Source organism: Equus asinus, chromosome 7, assembly GCF_041296235.1.
Source record: "Equus asinus isolate D_3611 breed Donkey chromosome 7, EquAss-T2T_v2, whole genome shotgun sequence".
Taxonomy (NCBI): Eukaryota; Metazoa; Chordata; class Mammalia; order Perissodactyla; family Equidae; genus Equus; species Equus asinus.
This window is the reverse complement of record NC_091796.1, coordinates 107495163-107515709: the sequence shown is the minus strand read 5'-3', so window position 1 is coordinate 107515709 and position 20547 is coordinate 107495163. Positions and strand designations below refer to the sequence as shown.

Here is a 20547-nt window from a genome sequence, read left to right as displayed (position 1 = left end):
GACCTGGCCAGAAGGCTTGGCCAGTGGCCTTGGTCACAAGAGCAGTGCTGACTGTGGGGTGGGCTCCTTAGACCTGGGAAACCAAGGCATTCCAGGATGTCCCCCAGCAACCCCAGCCCACTTCCCTCTGCAAGATGACTTGCACTTCCCAGTGCGCCAACCGCATTCTCCCATTCTGCTTCTCCCTCACTTCTCAGGCCATCACCTGACCTCCGACCCTTCCTAGGGCCTCCTGTTTCCCTGGGATGCCGCACTCCCTAACTGCACTGGATAGAGCTGTTGTATCCCCTGTTGACAGATGAGGAAACTGAGTCTCAGAGACGTAAGTGGATACAAAGGTTGAGGCCTTGAGGCCAGGGTCCCCGTTGCCACCCAGCCTTCCCTGAGAGGGGAAGTCACTTGCTCAGGGTCATTTGCAGCTGCAGCAGACGTTGGCCAGAGTCAGCTGACCTCCCCGGGGACCACGGGATGGCCAAGACAGCTGACCAGGAACCACCTTCACAGGGCATCGCCTCCCACAAGGGCCCTCACCAGACCAGGATACACCAATAGGCAGGGCCCCATTCCTACCCCCACATGAAGCTGTTTACTTGTTAATAGCCCCTCACCTTCCTCCGGGGAGGAAGCCAGGCCACACACTCCTTTTTGTGTTGACAGATGGGGAAACTGAGGCTTGAGGGGAAACGGCTTCCACAGGTGCTCAATGAACCTAGCCTACTTCCCGTGCTAGAGATGGGGCCACTTGGGAGAAAGCAGGGCCCACGAGGCAGCAGGACCCCAATTCCAGCAGCCTTCCAAGAAGCGTAGTACAGGAGGGCTTCCTGCAGAAGCCACCCTTCTAGGCATCACAGAATTCCCCTGCTGGCCCTGGTGGCCCAGCCTCTCTCCTAAAATGGCCTGGCCTTTCACAATGCCTTTTGGTGGTGATGCAAGATGACCAAGTTCAGCTCCCGCCCCTTCAGGCCTGGGGCTGCCCTGGGAAAGGGCAGCACAGAAGGCGCTTCTCCTAGCCGGCATGATTTCCAGAAAAACAGCCACGGAGCCTCGCTCTCCACTGGATCCCGCCCAATGACAGAGGCAGGTCACGTGGCAGGAGCTGTGTGGTAATCCCAGAACTGAGTAAGCCTGGGCCAGGGCAGGGAGGGGAGGGAGGCTGCCCCAAACCACTACAGGTCTGCCGATTCTGCTTCCTAGAAACGGACTGCTGGGGACACCGGGAGCTCTGGTCTCTGGACAATGCAGCGTAATGGTGGGGGCTCGGGCGTGGGGATCACCCGGCCCCTGTGGAACTCTATCACTTATGTCTGTGTTTCTAGACAGGCTGCTTCACCCCTGAAGGTTCAGTTTTCCCTCCTGGAAATGAAGCTGACACATGCTCAGGGTTTCCAGGGAAGGCTTAAAGGAGACTGTGCCTATAAACAGCAATAACCGCTACTCGTAGGGGAGTGCATACCACAAATCAGGTCCTCATCCAGCACATTTGCACTTTCTCATGTAATGCTCCCAATATTACACCAGGAGATAGAGCCCAGAGAGTTGGAGTAAGTTGCCCAAAGTCACACAGCTAGGAAGGCGCAGAGCTGGGATCCCAGCCTAGAGGTATCTGAATCCAGAGGCTAATTCTTAACCCCTGCACTGAATCCCCACGAAGGAGGAAAGCCATAAATCACCGAGCATGGCCCGGCACATGGTGGGTGCCCCAGAAATGGCAGGACTTTTCATGACATTCCTCTTTCCCAAGATCCGAAGATTCCACTTTTCGGGGATTCTGTCAATCTAAGAGCCTTGGGTTCTCCATCGTCTGCCTTTACAGGGCTCCAGAACTGCCTTGTCCCCCAGCCCAGCCACCTTCAGCAAAGTAGGTGCTCCACCAACACCTGCAATTTCACTCTTCATGTGTGTTCCTTGGTAAGCATCGCTACAAACTCCAGCGTCCTACAGGGAGCCCTGGTTGCTTCTGGGGAAGGACATGGGGAGGGAGATGGGAGATGGGAATAAGGAGCCTTTCACCTTATAGACTTTTGTGCCTCTTTAATTTTGAACTATGTGAACGTATCTCTATCCAAAACATTATTAGAGTTAAAAATGAAAACATCTAACAAATAAATTTTAAAAGCTGCTAACAGGTGGATGAGCGTACGTGCAGGCAGAGTGTGGGAATGCCTGGAAGGAGGAAGCTCTTTGCAATGACTAGTCTAGGCCCCAGGCTCCCAGGGGAGAGGAGTCGACCCAGGAGTGGGTGTGACTCGTCCAGTGCCCCCGACCATTTCACTAGAGCAGGGGCCCTGGGAGGCCAGGCTGAGACCCTGGTGGCACTCGCCCATGGAGGTTCCTGGCTCCCAGCTCATGCCCCCTAAGGGGGGGCCTGATGCCCCCAGCCTGGGAGGAGTTGGCCTTCAGCAGCAGCCCATCTGACTACAATGCCCAGCACTCCACACTGACTGGCTGGGGAAGCACAGTGTCACTGGGGGTAGCCCAGTCCTGGCCCCTCGCCCTGGGCCTGAGGATGGATGGTGGACAGACACTGACCCCAGGGAGGGGGCCCTCTGGCCTGCTGGAGTTCCCAAAGGGACTTTGTGGTAGCAAAGGAAAAAGTGAGAGTGGGGATGGAGGGTGGCCCTGGGAGCCTGCAGCCTCCTCGCCCCTCCCAGGCAGTGGTGAGGGGCTCTGCAGGGAGCCACGCAGCGGGGAAGAGGGTGGCCAGGCAGAGATGGGACCTGGGATCAGCTGGTGGGGCCCAGGACCTGAGCTCTAGGGGCAAAGAGGATGTCCTGCTCCAAGAGAGGAACACAGACGCTGGGCAAGGCCCCTCCACCCCTGTGCGTTGACAGGGGCTGGCTCATTCCAGGAACACACATACATGTGAACACACACATGCTTCCTTATCAGCCAGACAACCTGGTCAACAAGTCCGGAAGCAGCCCTGAGAGCCAGTGCCCTCCCCCCATGCTTGGCCTGGAAAACAGGATGGCCAAGGAAACACTCTGGGCTCTTTGAAAGGCCTTATAGGACCTGGTGGGCAGGCAGAGTGCGAGGGTCCTGAGCACAGCCTCTAGCCCCCAGGGCAGAATGGCCAATGGCCAAAGCCCTGGGTCTGAAGCAGCCCAGGGTCCCCCCGGTCCCTGGCCACTCTCAGGTCTGACTGCACACTCACAGGAGCTGCCATCTGGCTTCCTGCTCAGCCCAACTTGGTCTTGGGAAGCTGACCCCAGCCCCCAGCCCTGCTGGGCTCACAGGAACACACACAGGGGCACATATACCCACCTAGGCATGGAGGTTCCTGCCAGGAAAACCCTGACTTCCTGTCTCCAGGCCTAGAAACACTCAGGAAGATGGCCCCGGGTCTCGGCCTAGATCTTTCCCACTGCAACATGCAGGAGGCTCTTGGCCTTGGCGCCTGTTCCCAGCTTCCTCCTGGCAGCCTTCCCCACTCGCTGGCCTCACTGCCTGGGGATTCACTGACCCTGAGTTCCCCTTCCCCTGCACCCAATGTCTTCTCAGCTTTTTCTTGCAGATCATGGCCTGGCCAGGCCCCTGGGGACATGGGGTCAACAACAAGGGCCTGGCTTTGGAGCTGGCTCTTACTTCCCCCTCCTCAGCCTGGTAGACACAGAGCACCCCCATTTCACAGCTGGAAAAATGAAGGCACAGAGAGGTAAGGCTCTAGGCTGGAAAGCAGCAGAGCTAGGACTGCACCTCCTCCCTCCTCTGTAGCCTGGCTTGGAAACCCAGCCCAGGACCCTCGGCCTGCAGCCGAGGGGCTCAGGCAGGGCCAGGTGCTGCAGGAGGGGACCTCCATGAGGGGCATGGGACTCAAACATGGGGTGGGATGGCAGGAGCTCCCTGGGGAGAACTTGGCCAGGACCAAACCAGATCAAGTCTTCCTAGATCCCACCCCACCTGGCCTGCGACTCTCACTCAGGCCACTTATGGCCATGGGGTTACGTGTGGGGTCAAGTTGACCTGTCAATCACCTGCCCCGCCCCAGGGAAAGAGGTGCCCCTCTGATACCTCCCCTCACCCTGGCTGTGAGGATCCCAGGCCACCTGTGCTGGGGCCTGGTGGGAAGTAGTGCTGACCTCCACCCTCTGCTGGCCTCAGTTTCCCCACTGCCATAAGGACTGCCTGTCAGTCTCAGCACTCACAGATACCCTGCCCTCACCCCAGCCTGGAGTATGGGAACCCCAACCTCTCCTCTTCCTCATTCCTGCCACCCCTACCCCCACCCCCACCCCCACCCTGCTGGATTCCCCACTCAGGGAGGTCTGGACACTCCCTTGGCCTCCTGCCTGCCCCACCCCTGGTCCCCAGCCCAGGTGCACTGATGAAGGGGGCTGCCCCTGGGATCTGCTCCCACTCCTCCCAGGACCCCAGCTAGACTGAGACCTGGCTCTGTGCTCCAGCCTTCATGTAAGCGGTGGGGCAGACCTGCCCGGCACTGCCCACTGGCTGTCCACTGTATGGGGAAGTAGGCCCAGAGGGAGCTGGGAGAGACATGTCCCCCACCCACCTAACCCTGCAGCCCTCCAGGGCCCTTGTCCTGTCCTTGGGAGACTCAACTCCACTGGGCTCTTTGAACCTTGGCCCACCTGCAGTTACCTGCCCCCACTTCCGCCATGCTCAGGGTCAGGCCCAGAGAGACAGTGGGGGCCTGCTGTGGAAGGGCAGAGGGGAAGGCACCTGTCGCTACCTGCCTCGGCATCTCCCTGTAAGTCTCCCCAGACAGCGCTCAGCCTTCCCGGCAAGCCCAAGGCTGCCAATGCAAATGGGTTTCCCAGCAGCCTTGCCCAGGGGCTGGAGCCCAATTTCAGTGCCAGCTTCCTGGTACAGAAGCATGGGGGCTATGTGCAGGTGCACAGTGGAGCAGTCTCCTTGCAGCCCTGCTTCCAGAGCTCAGCCCAGCAGGGTCAGCCCCCCATACACACACTCCATGGGTGACACTTGCCCTGCGGCAGCCCCACAACTTTCACGGCTGGGAACGCCCCCCCACATCTAACCCAAATACCTCAACCTGCAAAACAAGTCTTGGCCTTTTCTTATTTCTCAGGGGCCCAGGGCTGCTTAGAATGGGACAGAGCAGTGCCCACCCCTGCTGGGCCAGGCTCACTTGGCACATGAGGTCAGTGGACCCAGAATCCCAGGGTCAAAGCCTGCTTTGCTCTGCAGCCATAGGCCTGGGCCTTCCCAGCTCTGGACCTGCCTCAGTTCCCTCATTGGTACAATGGGCAGGAAAGGGCCATCCACCAATGGAGTCATCACAGAACCTTCGAGCCCAGACCTCCTGCTCCCAGCCAACTTGGTCCTGCCCACCTCCTTAGTGAGGCACCATTTTAATTCACATTTATTTTAAAAATAAATACTCTGTTTTCTTTCAGACTGGGGGTGCTGCTGGGCAGTCAGGCAGGGAGGCCGAATTGAAGGGAACACTCCCCCACAAATGCCTGAAATGCCTCCAGCATTGCTGTTTTTTCTGGCCCAGCAGCCCTGCATGGCCGAGGAAGAAAAGTCCATGGCTATGGGCTTCAAGGTTGGAGGCAGGGCTGAGTGCCTTCTTGGGCTCCTAGCTTGAGGGGCAGTAGGTGGCTGACCCTCCACCCACGGCAGCCCCTCTCACCCAGGGTGGCCCCCTCTCAGGCCCAGGCACGCTAGATCCAGGTGATTAGCAAGTCCACGGAGGTGGGCACCTCAATCTCTTCGAAGAGCACACGGCCCACAGCGGCCCCAGAGCCCCCTGCCTTGGCTGCAACCCTCAGCAGGTTCTGGGCGTGCTGCAAGAGGCGCTGGTTCCGACGGCGGCCCAGTCGGCGCAGTGCCAGAATGGCCAGCACGTGGTCCTGCCTGCAGAGACATACAGGCCCTCACTGTAGACCCAGCACCTGCAGTGATACTCCAAACCCCAGAGTGAGGGGACCTCTGGGCTTGGGCTGGAAGCATGAGTGCACCCGGCATTCCTGGAACCCTGTCTGAGACAGGCTGGAATGAGGGAGGCCAGTGGGAACAGTGCTCCTGGAGCGGTTGGCAGCATGCCCTGGGGGTGGGCCTAGAAGGGTGCAGAGCTGCGTGGAAAGGGGAAGGGGCATGCCCAACAAGGGAAACAGCTGTGCAGAGGTACTGGTTCACAGTCACCAGAGAACAGGTTCAAGAAAGGTGATGGAGTGTGTGTAGGGGGAGGATGTAGCAGCTTGGGGGCGGGAGGTCCAGACCAGGGGTCACTGCCAGCCTTGGAAAGGAAAGGAGTCAGGCCTCCTCCCACTGTGCAGGGAGCCACAGCCAGGCAGCAAGGAGAGAGGCTGCGTGGAGGCAGGAGGCAGATGAGGAGTGTGGAAGTTGAGTACCCTATGGGGCTCGAAGCTCCACCCCCAGGAGCCAGGGAGGGCGGGGCCTGCCTTGGCGGAAGCAGGAGGGGAACCCTGAGGCCCTGTGAGAGGGCAGTCACTCTCAGCCAAAGGCAGAGAGACAGTCCAGGCTGGTGGCAGGGAATTTTCCCCGGGGCCGGCCGTGGAGCTGGGAAGGGGCTAGGCCCGGGGCTTTCTGTGGCCTCCCCATCCCGGAATCTCCAAAGCCATGGAGAGATTGGGGCTGGGATTTCCACGGATTCGATGACTCACCAATCGCCCCAACACACACCCTGGTGTCACAGCCTCCTCCCACCTGGCTGGGTCTCAGGTGTCTCCAGCTTCCAGAGAGGGCTTTCTCCCAGAGGTGGGGGCTGTGCCTCCCCCAAAATCCCAGGGCAAGGACACGTCCCCACCATCGGATGCCCCAGGAGAGGCACCCATCCCCCATCAGACTCCAGGGGTCTCCCCATCCCACCACCCTACTGAATGAGGATGGCTGAGAATAGGTTATGGGGGAGCGGCCCCCCTCTCCCACCAGAACAAGCTAGCGCCTCCCTCTGGCTCCTCACCTGTCCACCTACAGCCACAGGGACCCTTCTCAAGGCAGGAATCTCTCGACCTCAGGGCCCCCGTGGTGGTCAGTCAGTTGGAACCCCGTGGGGGAGCAGGAGGGGTACGGACCTGATATCAGGGTAGCTTCCAATGAGTGTCTCCAGGTGGCGCTGGATGTTGTCTTTGTCTGTCTCACCCAGTATGTCAGCCACACATGGGATAGCTTGGCCCAGCCACGTGGCCTCAGAGCCCTGTGGAGATAGGGTGACACGTGGGGGGCTGGTAACCTTCCCTAGGAGCCCCCTCGACATTCCTTCCTGAAATTCTCCATTAGTACACCAGTCAGCCCTCCTGCAGCCACCACATTCCCACCGTGACTGCCTCCCACACCGTGGAAGGGGAAGGGGACCAGGGCCTCAGCACATGAACTCAGCCACAGCGCCACAATATTCATCTTCCCTCCCCGCTACAGTGGCTGAGGTGTCTTCTCATCTCTGCTCAGACGGTAAACCGAGGCCCCAGCATGGAAGTCCTTCTGGAATCTTACAGCGAGTGTGGGTGCAACCAGCAGCCCAGAACAGGGGCATATGTGCAGAGAGGAGGCGCCTCAGTTCTAAAGGCAGGGGATCTGGGCTGGAGGAGAGGCCTCCCACAGGCCCTGCCCATCAGATAGGGCTGCAACCCTCACCCCTTCTCTATGCCACCCCACAAACTGTATGCAAATATTTGCAAAGTACCGCCCCCCACCTGGCCCTGCCTAGCCATGCCAGAACTCCCAACCCCTCTCCGGAGGTGGAGAGTGGGGAGAACCCTCCTGTCAAAGCCCACCCCGCCGGGCTTTTGCAGGAGCCGAGCTGAAATGAGAATAGGGGACGCTAGTGGAGGGCCCCCGGGTCCCAGGTCCCCAGAGGCGGCGAGCGCTCCAGGACAGTCAGATGATGCTCCTACCAAGCCCTGGAAGGTGTCACCAATGGCCTGGGCTTCAAGGCCCATCTTCTGGGAGGCAGTCATGCGCTCAATGCCCCGGAACCGATCGCGCGGCCTCAGCACCTGCGCCAAGTACTCACGGATCACATAACGATGCACCTCCTGCAGAGTCTCCTGGGCAGTCCAGGAGTCAGGGTCAGGGTCAGGGTCAGGATCAACACCCCAGCCCTGGGCACCCCCACCAGGGCCCGACCCTCTGGAGATACCTGCGCCCATGGTGGGGCCACGTGTTCAAGGTGGAGGGCAAAGGCCACCACCTTGTCCATGAGGGGCAGCAGCACGTCCTGTGTCAGCCAGGCCCTGGTGCACAGGACCTTGAAGAGTGGCTTGGGGCAGAGGGGTGGGAGGTCTTCTAACCATATCGTCCCCATCAGGGCCTCCTCTGGACCCTCCCCTCAGAGCCCCATGCATGTGTCCTGACAGGGGTGTTTCAGGCCAAGGGACCATCTGTCACCAGGAAGAAACTTTGGGGGGCTATCTGACTCCTTTCTAATGTCACCCTGGTGACATCTTCTCTCCTAGCCACGAATGTCACTAGGCTTTTCTCAGGCACACCTCCTCTAGGCCCTGGGCTCCAGTGGACAGGGTTCAAGTTTGAGCCTCTGGTCAGATCTTGCTTAGGGGAGCCCTGGGGCTGGGTGAGGAGCCTGCTTCCATGGACCACCCCCATCTCTGAGAGGTGGAGACTGAAGAAGGTCGGCATTTCCCCACCATCCCTGCTCAGCTGGGAACTTGTCTGGGTCCCCTGCCCACCCCCAACATACCACCCCTGAAACTGGCCCTGGGGTAATTGAATATTGTGATTTGGGCCCCCAGGCTGTAGGGCACAGGGGGACCTGGGGCACCTGCTGGGTGTGGAAAGTAGGGAGAGAAGGGCACATCCCACCCACCTGCACATCACGCTGCAAGCCCTGGAGCAGCCGCTTCTGGAAGTTGCAAGTGGCAACCATGAGGGGCTTCTCCAACTCCTCAAAGGTTCCCGGGAACCTAGCCAGAAGACTGGTCCTGGGAGGGGCCAGGACAGGTGACCAAGGGGGTAAGGGGAGCAGGCTGGGAGACAAAGCCAGGCAAACAGCCAGGCAGGCTAGCTGCCACACCAACTCCATTCACTTAGACTATAATGTAAAAGGCAGCCTGTGGGGCTGCACAGTGTCGTAGCCCTGGAGCAGAGTCAAGTGAGGGAACAGCACGATGCCACGGGAGCTGGTCCTAGAGGGGTAGGTCCGTGAAGCGGTGGTGGTGACCCCACTGCATAGCAGAGCTCCCCTGAAGCAGCTCCGGTCCAAACCTCTGTCCCCTCTTGGTGAAGGGACAGTGCAGCATGGCCATGCCATGCCTGGCACAGGAGCCCTACTTTGAGCCTCATAACTGCCACCCTAAAGGTGACAATGTCCCCATTTCACTGTTGAGGACACTGAGAACCAGGTATGCCCAGCCTCCAGCACAGGGACACAGAAAGACAGGCTGAAGTTCCATCCGGGGCTGGGCCAGAGGCTGCCTACCAAGGGGCAGCTCAACCTCGGGGTCCCCAATGGCCAGGACCAGCGTGGCACAGATTAGGGATGGGAGAGAGTTAAAGAAGCAGAGCTTCATCGTGGTCATGCTTCGCATTCAGACAGGCCTGGTTCAAGTCCCAGGTCCAGCAGGTACTGGCTGTGTGACTGTGGACAAGTGGCCTTTCCTTTCTGAGCCTCCACTTTCCCATCTGTACATGGGAACATGGCACTTGGGATGAAACACATCAGGCGGGGAAAGCACTGGCCCAGTGCTGGGCACATCACACGTGCTCCTAGAGAGCGAATACCAACTGTGTCCTCTAAGGTACTGACTCCCCACACAGCCCTGGGGAGCAGGTGCTCTGATCTCCATTTTTCAGATGAGGAAAGGAGGCACAGAAAGGGGAAGTGACTTATCTCAAGGCACACAGCCAGCGAGTGGCAGAGCTGGGATCTGAACCCAGATAGGGTGGCCCAGAGTCTGTGCCCAAGGTTGCTGGCTGCCCTGCAGCAGCTGGTGCATCCACAACAGGAGGACACCGAGGCTGGCCTAGGGTTGAAGGCACAGAAGGAGGGCAGCCACTGCTAGCCCAAAGGGAGGGCCTCTGCCTCCGGGAGTGGGGGGTAAGATGGACTTGGGGCCCCACCCCAAGCATAGCCCTGGGGGTGGAGTCAAGGTGGGCTTGCTGGAGGACAGAGTATCTCTAAAAAGGACGAAGGCTGGCTGGGCTGAAGGAGGAAAGAACCGGAGCCCAGGGTGGCAGGGACCGACAAGGAGGCAACAGGCGGGGACTCCGCTGGCTGGAACTTCTCCGCTTCTGCTCGGCCTTGAAACTCCCAGCATCCCTTCCAGGGCCTCAGCTCCACGGGGCGGAGGAAGGACCTCACAGCGGGGCCGGGGAAGGGGGCCATCCCTGGAAAGCCCGCGCAACCACAGTGGGGGAGGGACCCAGCCCTTAACCGCCTGGGTCCAGACTCCTCTCCCTTTGGCTCGCCCGCCGTGGCGGGAGCCTTCCGCGTCCTGGTTCCCGAAGCTCGCGCGCCCCCTGCTGGCCGCGCCGGGCCCCGCCCCTGCGGAGGAGCGGGAGAGACCCACCTGAGCTCCTCGCAGGCGTTGATGTTGGCCCCAAGGTGCGGCTCACTCAACAACTCTGACTCCAGGCAAACTTTTTCAAACCTGGGGGTGGCGTACCGCAGAGGCCTTCGGGACCCTACCCAGCCACACTACGGCCCCAGGTCCGCCCTCCCTCAGGTCACCACGCAGACCCCAGGCCTGATGAAAAGGCTCCTCCTTCCCACCAGTCCTGAGATCTCGGACTCTGAGTAAATAGGATCGCCCCCCAGGACGATCACCACCACACCCTGGCCGGCCTCTCCACCCACCCCACCCTGGCCTAGGATGCGCCCGCACCTGGGCACGAAGAGGCCGAGCGCCCTGGCACAGATCCTCAGAGTGGTGGCCTCCAGCTCCGCGGAGATGGCGCCGGACACCTTCACTTGCTGGGCCACGAGCTGCAAACGATGTCACGTGCTGAGGGGGCATCGTAGCCCCGACTCCGACGCCCCTGCTTCCTCTACCTAGTAGCCCAGCGACCTCTCCAGCCCGTCCCACTCTGTCTCACTGTCTCGGCTCCAGGTTCCAGCGGCCCCAACCTGGGGTCCCACCCTCCCGACTTCCCATACCCACACCCACCTGCCAAGCTGGGAGCTGTGCCCTGGAGCTCCCAGCGTCCCGTGCGACCCGGGAGCCCCTGATCCTGCCCCACGTGGCCCTCAGGCACCCGTCTAATGGGCAGGGGAGGTTAAGATTGGATTGGATAGCTCTGGGTGTCCCCACTGCGAGTGGGACCAAACACCGCCTGAGGCCCAAACACACATCCCTCCTCCCGGGCAGCACCATATGGACGTCGATGGACAGCGGCGTGTGGTAGCGGCCTTGCAGCACGTCCGAGGCCTCCGAGGCTGCCCAGCGGCTCTGCTCTAGCTGCAGGATGCCATCGAAGCAGCTAGTGATCTTGGTCTAGCGGGGAGGGGACTGAGGTGAGACCCTCCCAAAAAGGAGGTTCTGGTGTCCCCTACCTCCCGAGCCCGGCCTCCCGCCCTCGAATACAAGGGCTACCCTGCCGGGGCACAGCTTCGTGCCCAAGCCCACAGGGTAAGGAGTGGCTCCGGCCCGAGCCTTGGCCGGCACCGCTGCAGCGATGCTGGGAGAGGCGCCTCTCTACAGTGGCGTGGCAGCCGCGCTCAACCTGGACCACGCCCCCTCCGGCCCGGCCCCGCCCCGGCCTTACCTCTAGGGAGCTGGCGTAGTCACTCTCCAGTCGGGCCCACACTTCGGGTGCCAAGAGCGGGGGCAGAGGCTCGGCGGGCAGAGCTAGGTCCGAGGTGCCCAGGAAGTCAGGACTGGAAGGCAGGGCAGGGGCTGAGGGCCTGGGCGGGGCTCTGATGCGACAGCGGCTGCCCCTCACTCCCTTAAGAGCCTAACGCCATCACCAGAGAGCCCTGAACCTGGACTTCTGTTCACACGTTCCGCCCCCCACTAGGCGTCCATGCCAAACATCCGCCCCAAGGTTCTGACCGCTGGATTTCCTGGCACTCTTGCAATCAGCTGTGCGTGCACAAAATGCATAAGGACGGCTGTCCAGATGGACCTCGGCCAGCCTCGGGAGTGACCTCTATCCTCACAGTCAGGGGACACCCAACAGTGAGCTCTAGGCTTCCCCAGCACCACACAGCTCAGGGACCCGCCACTACCCAGCACACACCAAGGAGGCCCAGATAGGGGCGTACACCTGTCTGAGGCCACACAGCAAATTAACGAGACCAGGACTTTAGGCTCCCTCCTCCCACCTCTTCTGCCTGTGGGGCTGGGGAAGCACTCAGCAGGAGAAGGAATCCGCCCCCATCACACAATCACACAGCGCTGACCCGGAGGTGGAAGCTGCCAACGGGTTGGGCCTGCGCCTAGGTGCCGGTCCAAAGGGGAGAGTGTGGGTGAACCCACGTCAAGCGCCGAGAGCCCATGGCTGTGTCCTGCCTGGAGGGGTGTTCGTTTCTCCCTCGCTCAAAGGCACCTTGTGGACTAGCACAGGCCCTCTAACCGGGCTCCTGCCTGGGTGAGAACCTCCCCTAGGACACTTTCAGCTTCAGGAACAGGCCCATAGGCAACCCCTTAGGAAAACCCGGGCGGGAGCTCGCTGTGGCCTAGGACGCGGAGGAAAGAATGTCAAAGGCCCCGAGATCTCCGACGCCCAACGGCCGGCCAGCCGTCTCCCAGGGAGGAAAGGAAGAAAGGTGCCTAGCGCTCCTCAGAGCTGGTTCCCGAAGGCCTCCCTGTAGGCAGTGCCAGGCGGGCGGTGCCAGCCCCTCCTTGCCCTCCCTGGCGCCCGGACCGGGGCCTCACCTGCCGTAGACATTGGCCACCCAGTGCAGCAGGACGTAGAGCTGCTCGCAGCCGCGGGCGTCGCGCGCGAGCTCCTGGAGGCGCTGGGCCACCGCGGCGTGGAAGGCGCGCAGGTAGGCTTCCCACACCGGGAAGCCGGCGGCCGCATAAGCGGGCTGCACCTCCCGCTGCACTCTCTGCAGGTCACGGCGAACCAAGCCGCCGAGCTCGTCCAGAAGCCCGGGCAGGCCCGACGCCCCGTCGGCCGCCCCCGGGGCCTCCCCGGCGCCCACCAGCTGCACGCGCTCCTGCGCACTCCGCCGCACCGCATCCTCCCAGTGCTGGCGCCAGCGGCGCGGCGTGAGCAGGAAGTCGCCGTCGGCTGGGGGCGCCGGGTGGGCCTCCTCCTCGGCGCGCACCACGCGGGCCAGCTCGGCGAGCGCGGCCGCGTCCACGCCGTCCGGGCCCAGCGTCTCGCGCACTACGGCCCCGATCTCCGCGGCCAGCCCGTCGTAGTGCAGGCACACGTCCATGGCGCGCCGCGCGAAGCCCGTGGGGTCCTGCTCGAAGGTGCGCGAGGCTTTCTCGGCCACTAGCCGCGTCTCCAGGTGCCGCAGCTGTTCGAAGGCCGCCAGCAGTTGCCGCTGAGCGATGAGGTCGGCCACAGACTTGCCTTTTGCAAGGATGGGCGAGAAGAGCGGCTGTGTGGGGGACTGCCCCAGGACCTGGGCCCAAACTAAGGCATGTGGGTCCCGTTCTGACTCATCCAGAGCTGGGCTGCCTCCCCCTGGAGCTCAACTGAAGGCCTGGTCCAGGAGCTACAGCCCCACTTGCCGGGACGGACCTTCGGAATCACCTTTGGAGAGGCAGAACCCCAGGCCCCAAGCCTGGCTGAGAACAGCAATTTGGGTCAGTGCCTGCCTTCCCCACTTCTAACCCCTGCCTTCCCCCCTGCTCCGACTCCCACCCCAGCTCTGGGGAGCTGGACCAGGTGGCCTCAAGGGCAGTGCTGACTGCAGGCCCCATGGGGTCAGAGCTCAGGCTGGGCGTGTCCTGCAATGGCCAGGCTCCTGTCTCAGTGTCCAGCTTCAGCATTTCTTGCTGTTCCCTGCTCTTGGCCAGCCCCTAAGCCCCAGGAGCCCTCTACCTCCACCTGCACCCCCCCTTCAGGCCCAACTCCAATGCATCTCCTCCTGGGCAGCCCCCCTGACCTCCCCTCTGGCAGCCATGGCTCCCATGCATCCTCTGTGACCCTGTGATCTGAGAGGGCTAGTGCCTTGTCCAGCACTCTGGTTTGGCCACGAGCCAGGCTGCGGAAGGCTATGGAGAGGCTAGAAGTCATGCAGATCTGGGTTCAAATTCTGTTTCTCCACTTTCCAGCTGTGAGACTGGAGGCGTCACTTAACCTCTCTGAGCCTCGCTTTTCTCCTCTGACCAATAGACGCTCTCCTTGTTGTAAAATGCAGTTGTGCAGGGGTCGGGGTGTGGGGGAGCTAGGGAGGAGAGCCTGTTGGGAAGCCTGGGCTCCGCTGCTCCACTCTCTGGCCTCGGTTCTCTCCCATGTGTAGTGTTGTTTGTGAAGCCCTCACCTGCCTTGGGTTCCAGTTCCTCAGGCCCCATCCCAGTGGAAGACCGCTGGCTGACACTGTCCATGACCCTTGAGGGCATGTCCAGGCCATGGGCTGCCCCTGGCACAGCAGTGGCCTGGGACTGGTCGGCGGTTGGGCCGTCGTTCAGGGCGCGCCGTAAGGAGCGGAACAGGAAGCGGGAGCTGCTCCGGAGCAGGCCCCAGTCCTCCTCAGGGGCCTGGCCCGAGGCCCCCTGGCTCACCCGGGAGAAGGCCCGCCGAAAGGTGTTCAGGCCAAGCCGCCCGTCCTCATGGTGGGTGCTGGGTGCATCCACACTGCTTGCCCGCCGAGTGCCCTGCACTGGGGTCTGCGGCTCTGCAGGCTGCTTGGGGCTGTGCAACTCCGGCCCAGAGGTCACTGTCCGTGGTGATGGCATCTTGGCAGCAGGAGAGCTGGGGGTGCAAAGGAGGTTCAGGAGGCCCAAGGGGCGCCCAGCCCCAGGGAGCAGGCACTGAAACCGTTGAGAGCCCTGTGGGGCCTGGTGGGGCTCAGCAGCTTAGTTAGGGAAGCTTCCCCTAGGAGGTGCCCCCAGGCTGTCACCAGGCAGCTCTCGTGGCCAGAGCCTTCTTTGTACCAGGCTGCAGCTGGTGCCGAGAGGTAGACAACCACTTCCTTCAGTCAGCCTTACCTGACACTAGTTTCCCCCACCTTCCCCCGCCTTCCCGCACCAGCTCTGCCAGGCCAGACCCTCCCATCGAGAGCCAGAGAGGGGAAATGAACATGCAGGTTCTGGGGCACAGTCCAACCCACATCTCATATTCCCCGGGGCTGGGCCCAGCAACCACATCCAGGACTTCCTGGACCTTACTTAGGTCCTGGGGCCTAAAATGACCCCTCCCCAGCATTGCTGCCCCCAGAGCCCGCAGCTCACCCCCATTCAGCTCTTCAGGCCTAACTGCTTCTGCTCAAAGGGGAGCTCAGGGACCCTGGTGGGAGAGCAGCCCCTTCCCCAGTGCCTCAGACCTGGAAGGAGGCGGGATCAGGCTGAGGGCCCTGGCCCAGGCCACTGCAGCTTATCAGGGCCTTGCAGCCTGCAGAGGGGTGGGAGGGGCCACAGGTCTATATTTAACCAGGGGTTGGGGGTTCTCAATGCCATTTCTCTGCATTGCATCTCCTCCCCAGCCCCAAGGTGTGTTCTGGCCCCTCCCACATAGGAGGTGGGGAGGGGATCTCTAGGGCATGGGGTTGTGGAACAGGGGCTGCCCCTGCCCCACCTGAAGCTCAGAGCCTTCATCACCCAGGCCCTGCCCCCCGCCATGGCCCAGCTCTGCCCACACCCCCTTTCAGCCCGACCTGGCTATGTTTGATTTTCTGGCTTTAGGTTAAGCTAGGGGTGGGAGAGAGGAGAGAACCTCTTTGGGCTGCTGGGACCTTCTGCCTACCCCATTGTGGAAAGGCGGGTTGGGGTGGTGGTGGGGTATTAGGCCAGCAAGATCTCACTTTAGCCTTGGCGAAACTGGGGCCAAAAGAAGGGCAGGACCTGCTGAAGTCAGTGACCAAGCAGAGGCAGAGCCCCCAGCCCATTCCCAGGCCCTCCCCAGGACAAAGGCCAGGCTAGAGTCAGCACCTGACCCTGGGGCACCATTGAGCAGGAACCACCTCTCCTCAGACCTCAATTTGCTTGGGGTGAGATGACACTGAATGGGCAGGGCCCAGACCCTCACCCACCCCTCACGCCCTCCGGTGAGATGTCTGTCCAGGGGCCAGACATGCAAGGGATCGGCCAAGGCCTACCTTCCTCTTCCCAAAGGTGACCGGCAGCTAGAAGGAGCCTCGCTGAGAGAGGGGCAGGCCCAGGTGATTGATGGGGGCCTTATCAGCCCCGCCCCGGCCACAGGTCATCGTCCTCCCCTGGTGCCAGGACCCTGCCCCCAGCTCAGATCAACCCACACATGGTGGGGAGCTGTCACAGGAGCCATCTGTCCCCCACACTCCTGCCCCCCAGTGCCCCTCAGCACCCAGCAGGGGCAGGAGTGGTGATGAAGAGAAGCATTCCAGCCTGTGCTGCACTCAGACGTGCTCCAGGCTCTGTCACCAGGGGGATGTGCAGAAAGGACAAGCTGGGCCCTGTCTTGGTTGGGGAGAACTCACACTTCGTAACCACCTACTGTGTGCCCAGCCCAGTGCCTGGCACACATCGGATCACCATGACAACAAAGTTGCAGGATGTCGTTCACCCCATTTCATAGATGAAGAAATAAGCTCAGAGAGGGTCAGGGTCTTGCTTTAAGCCACACAGCTCAGGGGTGGCAAGTCTAAACTAATCCAGGTCTGTCTGGAAACCCAGGAGCAGAGGCTGGACTTCCGGTCTCCCAGCACCAGCAGGTCAGAATTGTTGCTCAAGGAACCCTTTCTCCCAGCAGAGAGACCCGAGGTGGGGGCAGCTCCCAGTTTCCAGGAGTGAGGTCAGACTTCGAGGTATCCCAGGAGGCCTAGAGGCAGATTCTGGGGGAAGGAGGAGCAGCTGGCTGCTGGGTCTCGTGGGACATTACACAGACAGAGACTTTGGGCCCACCCAGCTTGCCCAACCACCTTCACCCCAAACCAAAGCTACAATGAAGGCCCATCGAGGCCCCCAGCTGGTCCCTCAGCCCCCTTGACCCTCCTCCCGCAGCTTCCCAAGCCATTCTTGACCTTTCCAAAGCACACGTCAGCCTGGTCATTCCCCTGCTTTAAATGCTTCTGTGGCTCCTCACAGCACACAGGCCAAGACCGAGCCCCACAGCCTGACATTTGAAGCCCTCCCATCCCAAACTGAACCTTCTGCAGCCTCACCTCTGGGCCTCCCTGACCTGCACCCCTCCAGCCACTTCTCAGTCCCTGGCAAGTCCAGCCTACCGGCTTCCGCTCAGGCTGCTCCCTCTCCTGGCTCCCCCTCTTCGCTCTCCAAATCTGACCTCTCAGGACCCGGGGGTGCAGGTGCCCCCACCTCTGAGGAGTCCTTGGGCTATGCCGCACCACCTGTCTGCTCAGGAGGCACTTGGGACTGTCCCTATGGTGATGGGGGCCTCCTCACTGGCCTGGGAGCCTCTGTCCCTCTGCCCCCTCCCTGTCGCCCCAGAGCCAGCCTGGAGGAGGACTGAACCATCAGTGTCAGGGTCACCTGCTGCCCTGGCTGGCCTGGCAGCGAGCTATGCTGATGTCTGCTGGACTGGATTCCCTGCTGACTCTACCTGGGCCCCCGCCCTGTGGGGCCTCTCTCTCATTCTCTTTCTTTCTCTGGCTCTCTGTCCCCATTGCCCTGAGTCTCCAGAGGCCCTGGCTTCTGGGCCTGAGACTCTGCGCTGCCTAAGCTTCAAGGCCCAGGAGACCCAGGCCCATCTGAGCTCTGGGCCTCTCACTCTCCAGGTCAGGCCAATGCACCCACTGCAGGGAGAGCAGCAGGGGTGGGAATGCCACCCAGAAGACGTGGTCATTGGGAGCTCCCATCTGGGGCCACCCATCTGTGACCAAGAAGTCAGGTCTGGGCTTCCCCTGTGCCTACCCTCAGCCTCAGCTTCTACCCCCTTTTCCTAGACCTGCCCTCCCAGGCATCCTTCAGTGGTCTCCCACCCTCCCCACCTACCCTGGGCCGGGGCCATCACCCCCTCCTTCAAAGCTCCAAACTAGCCCCCTGGGCAGGTGACTGCCTGCACCCTGGGCCATACCCTGGCAGGCCTGTGTCTCCCTCTTACCTCCCACCTGCCAGCCCCCATCACCTGATCACAGGTCCTGACTGCTCTCCTTCCTGGACCCTTGATCCTGTCTCCTCGGAGCAAGCGGGGGTGTCTTGCCAAAACATACACCTCCCTTGAAACCCTTCCTCGCAAGCTAAGACTCTTCTCCTGAAATTAAGGAAGAAGACAAGCGTGTGTGTTCTCATCATACTATTCAATATTTGCCTGGAAGAACTAGTTAAGGCAATAAGGCAAGAAAAATAAGAGGTATAAATATGGGGAAGGACCCGATAAAACTGTCATCATTCATAGGTGACATGATCATCTGCTTAGAAAATAGCTTTCCTGTACCCCAGAAAAGCCTGTGAGAAAAAGCACTTAGAAGGCTCCTCTTCTCAGTAGCAATGAAAAATAAAGCCCTCCAGGAGGGGCCGGCCCAGTGGCTGAGTGGTTAAGTTTGCGTGCTCCACTTTGGCACCCCAGGGTTTGCCAGTTCGGATCCTGGGCATGGACCTACAAACAGCTCATCGAGCCGTGCTGTGGTGGCGCCCCACAGAGAAGAACTAGAAGGACTTACAACTAGGATGTACAACTATGACTGGGGCATTGGGCAGAAAAAAAAACAACAGGAAGATTGGCAATTCCTCCTTACCTGAGCATTCAAGGCCCTTCCTAACCGACCCCTCCAGCCTCATCTCCTACTCACTCGCCACCCACTCTTAACCACTCATCTCTCCTCCACACTTTTGCACAGGCTGTTCACTCTGCCAGCTCCTTCAAGGCTCAGCAAAAGAGGCTCCTCCTCCAAGAAGCCTTCTCTGATCAGCTGAGCCCCAACCATGGTCAGCCTCCCCTCCTGGTCTCAGTCCCGGGCATACCTTCTCCCATAATTGAGGGACAGTTACAGGGTGTGGGTCATCCACCCCCTTACCAGGAGCACCCCAGGACAGGGAGTGGGCCTGACCTAGCCACTAGCCAGGGCTGGTACATGGCAGGTGCCCAAGGAAAATAAATCGATAAGCAATCTAAGGTAGGAATGTAAGCCCACGGGCGTGTCCACACTTCTGCGTGTCTGGGCTTTGCAGATCTGTGTGTTGGCCTGAGTGTGTCTCCCTGTATGTGCCTCAGAGGGTTCTCTCCATGAGTCCATGTGTCTGTCTGTGCCTGCATGCATGTCTTTATGTCCAGGTCTGTTTATCTGCTTTCTCTGTGTGTGTGTCCACTGTATTTGAGCTGGCACACTGGCCTGGGCTCCGAGCTGAGGCCCTTGGCCAAGAAGGCCACTAGCAGAACGTGAATTGTCCTCAGCCCTTTGAGTCCCCGCCCACTGCCCACAGCACCCCCGTCAACCTCCTGCTCCACCTGTGTGACACATACCTGCTGAGTGAGTAGGCACTGGGGCCAGGCAGAAGGGGCCACCAGGAGGAGCTGGCCGAGCTGGGCCCTCAGAGCCGAGCCCAGGCGATGGGCCCGCTGGAGCAGCCAGAGGGAGTGACCAACAGCTGGGACTTCCCAGCCGTGGTCAGTACCCCTGGACCCACCCGCCCCACCCCCAGCCTCACCCTCCACCTCAACTCCGCGTACTTTCACTTTCAAAAATGTTCCCACCCCCTTCCCATTCCAGAGCAATCACTCCAACCTTTGACTCCTGGCAGCCGGAAGCTCAGGCCGAGGATCAGTGACTCAGTGACCGTAGGAGGGGAGGACCAGGAGGACAGCACTGGAGTGCTCAGAGGCTCCAGGCAGTGGGGAGTGAACACTGCTGGGGACTACTCTGACTGCCAGCCCTCCTGTGGTCAGACTGAGGCCAGAGGGAGCAGGCCCCAGTTGGCCAGGGCAGAGCAGGGGGTTGGGGGGGTGGGGAGTGGGGGGATGGGGAGGTGGAGGGTTTGAGGAAGTGAGGGGGTGGGGGGGCACCCAGCCCACAGCGTCTGAGCCCAGAAGGACCCCTCCCTCCTTGGCAGAAATTCTGGCACCAGATGTGGCTGCCAAGCTTGTCCTGAGAGTCCCTGCCTGGCACTGAGAGCCGGCAGAGCAGAAGCATGGGCCTTGGGGGGGTGGTCACAGTGACAGCAAAGGGAACAGATGTTGTAGGCCATTCAGGAGCTAGGAGAAGGGAGGAGCCCTAAAGGACTGACAGGATTTCACTCGGGGTGAGGAAAGAGGGCGTTCTGGGCAGAGGTCAGCCCATGGGCAAGGGTGTGGAGGCGGGGCCTCAGGCAGGTCCCTACTCCTCCACAGTGGGCCAGGTGGGAGGCATTTCGAGGGGAGGGTCACTGAGACTTCCCAGAAGAGCCTGGCCCCACACCTTCATGGGGGGATTCCGCTTCTGGCATCCAAGAGAGAAACTTAGGGAAAATCCAGAGAGGACAGATCCAGGCCTGTCCCAACGGGGCTGGAGCCACCGCGGCGTGGGGCAGAGCAGGGGAGGTGCTCTGGGCAGGGTGCTGAGGAGAGCAGAGACAAGCTTGTGGGTTAGCGTACGAGGGCTGCCGTAAGAGTACCACA

General features: G+C 61.0%; 1 protein-coding gene across 16 annotated transcripts; it reads right to left on the bottom strand.

The window, feature by feature from the left end:
* Window positions 1-5328: 5328 nt before the first annotated feature.
* On the bottom strand, window positions 5329-19579 carry EXOC3L4 (exocyst complex component 3 like 4). Of its 16 annotated transcripts, none has more exons than XM_044774366.2 (13): window positions 19417-19574; window positions 18082-18207; window positions 14345-14775; window positions 12777-13428; window positions 11665-11776; window positions 11271-11393; window positions 10785-10885; window positions 10470-10550; window positions 8768-8882; window positions 8084-8203; window positions 7839-7991; window positions 7020-7141; window positions 5329-5838 (listed from the first exon to the last, which is right to left on the bottom strand). In XM_044774366.2, the coding sequence occupies exons 2-13, from the start codon at window positions 18162-18164 to the stop codon at window positions 5646-5648; spliced, it is 2286 nt and encodes a 761-aa protein (XP_044630301.2). In that variant the 5' UTR covers window positions 18165-18207; window positions 19417-19574; the 3' UTR covers window positions 5329-5645. The 16 variants fall into 16 exon arrangements, 15 of the variants coding, with proteins under 15 accessions (XP_044630301.2, XP_070370458.1, XP_070370459.1 ...); XM_070514357.1 differs by having other exon boundaries at window positions 7839-7979; XM_070514358.1 differs by having other exon boundaries at window positions 7839-7940.
* Between the last annotated feature and the right edge of the window lie 968 nt (window positions 19580-20547).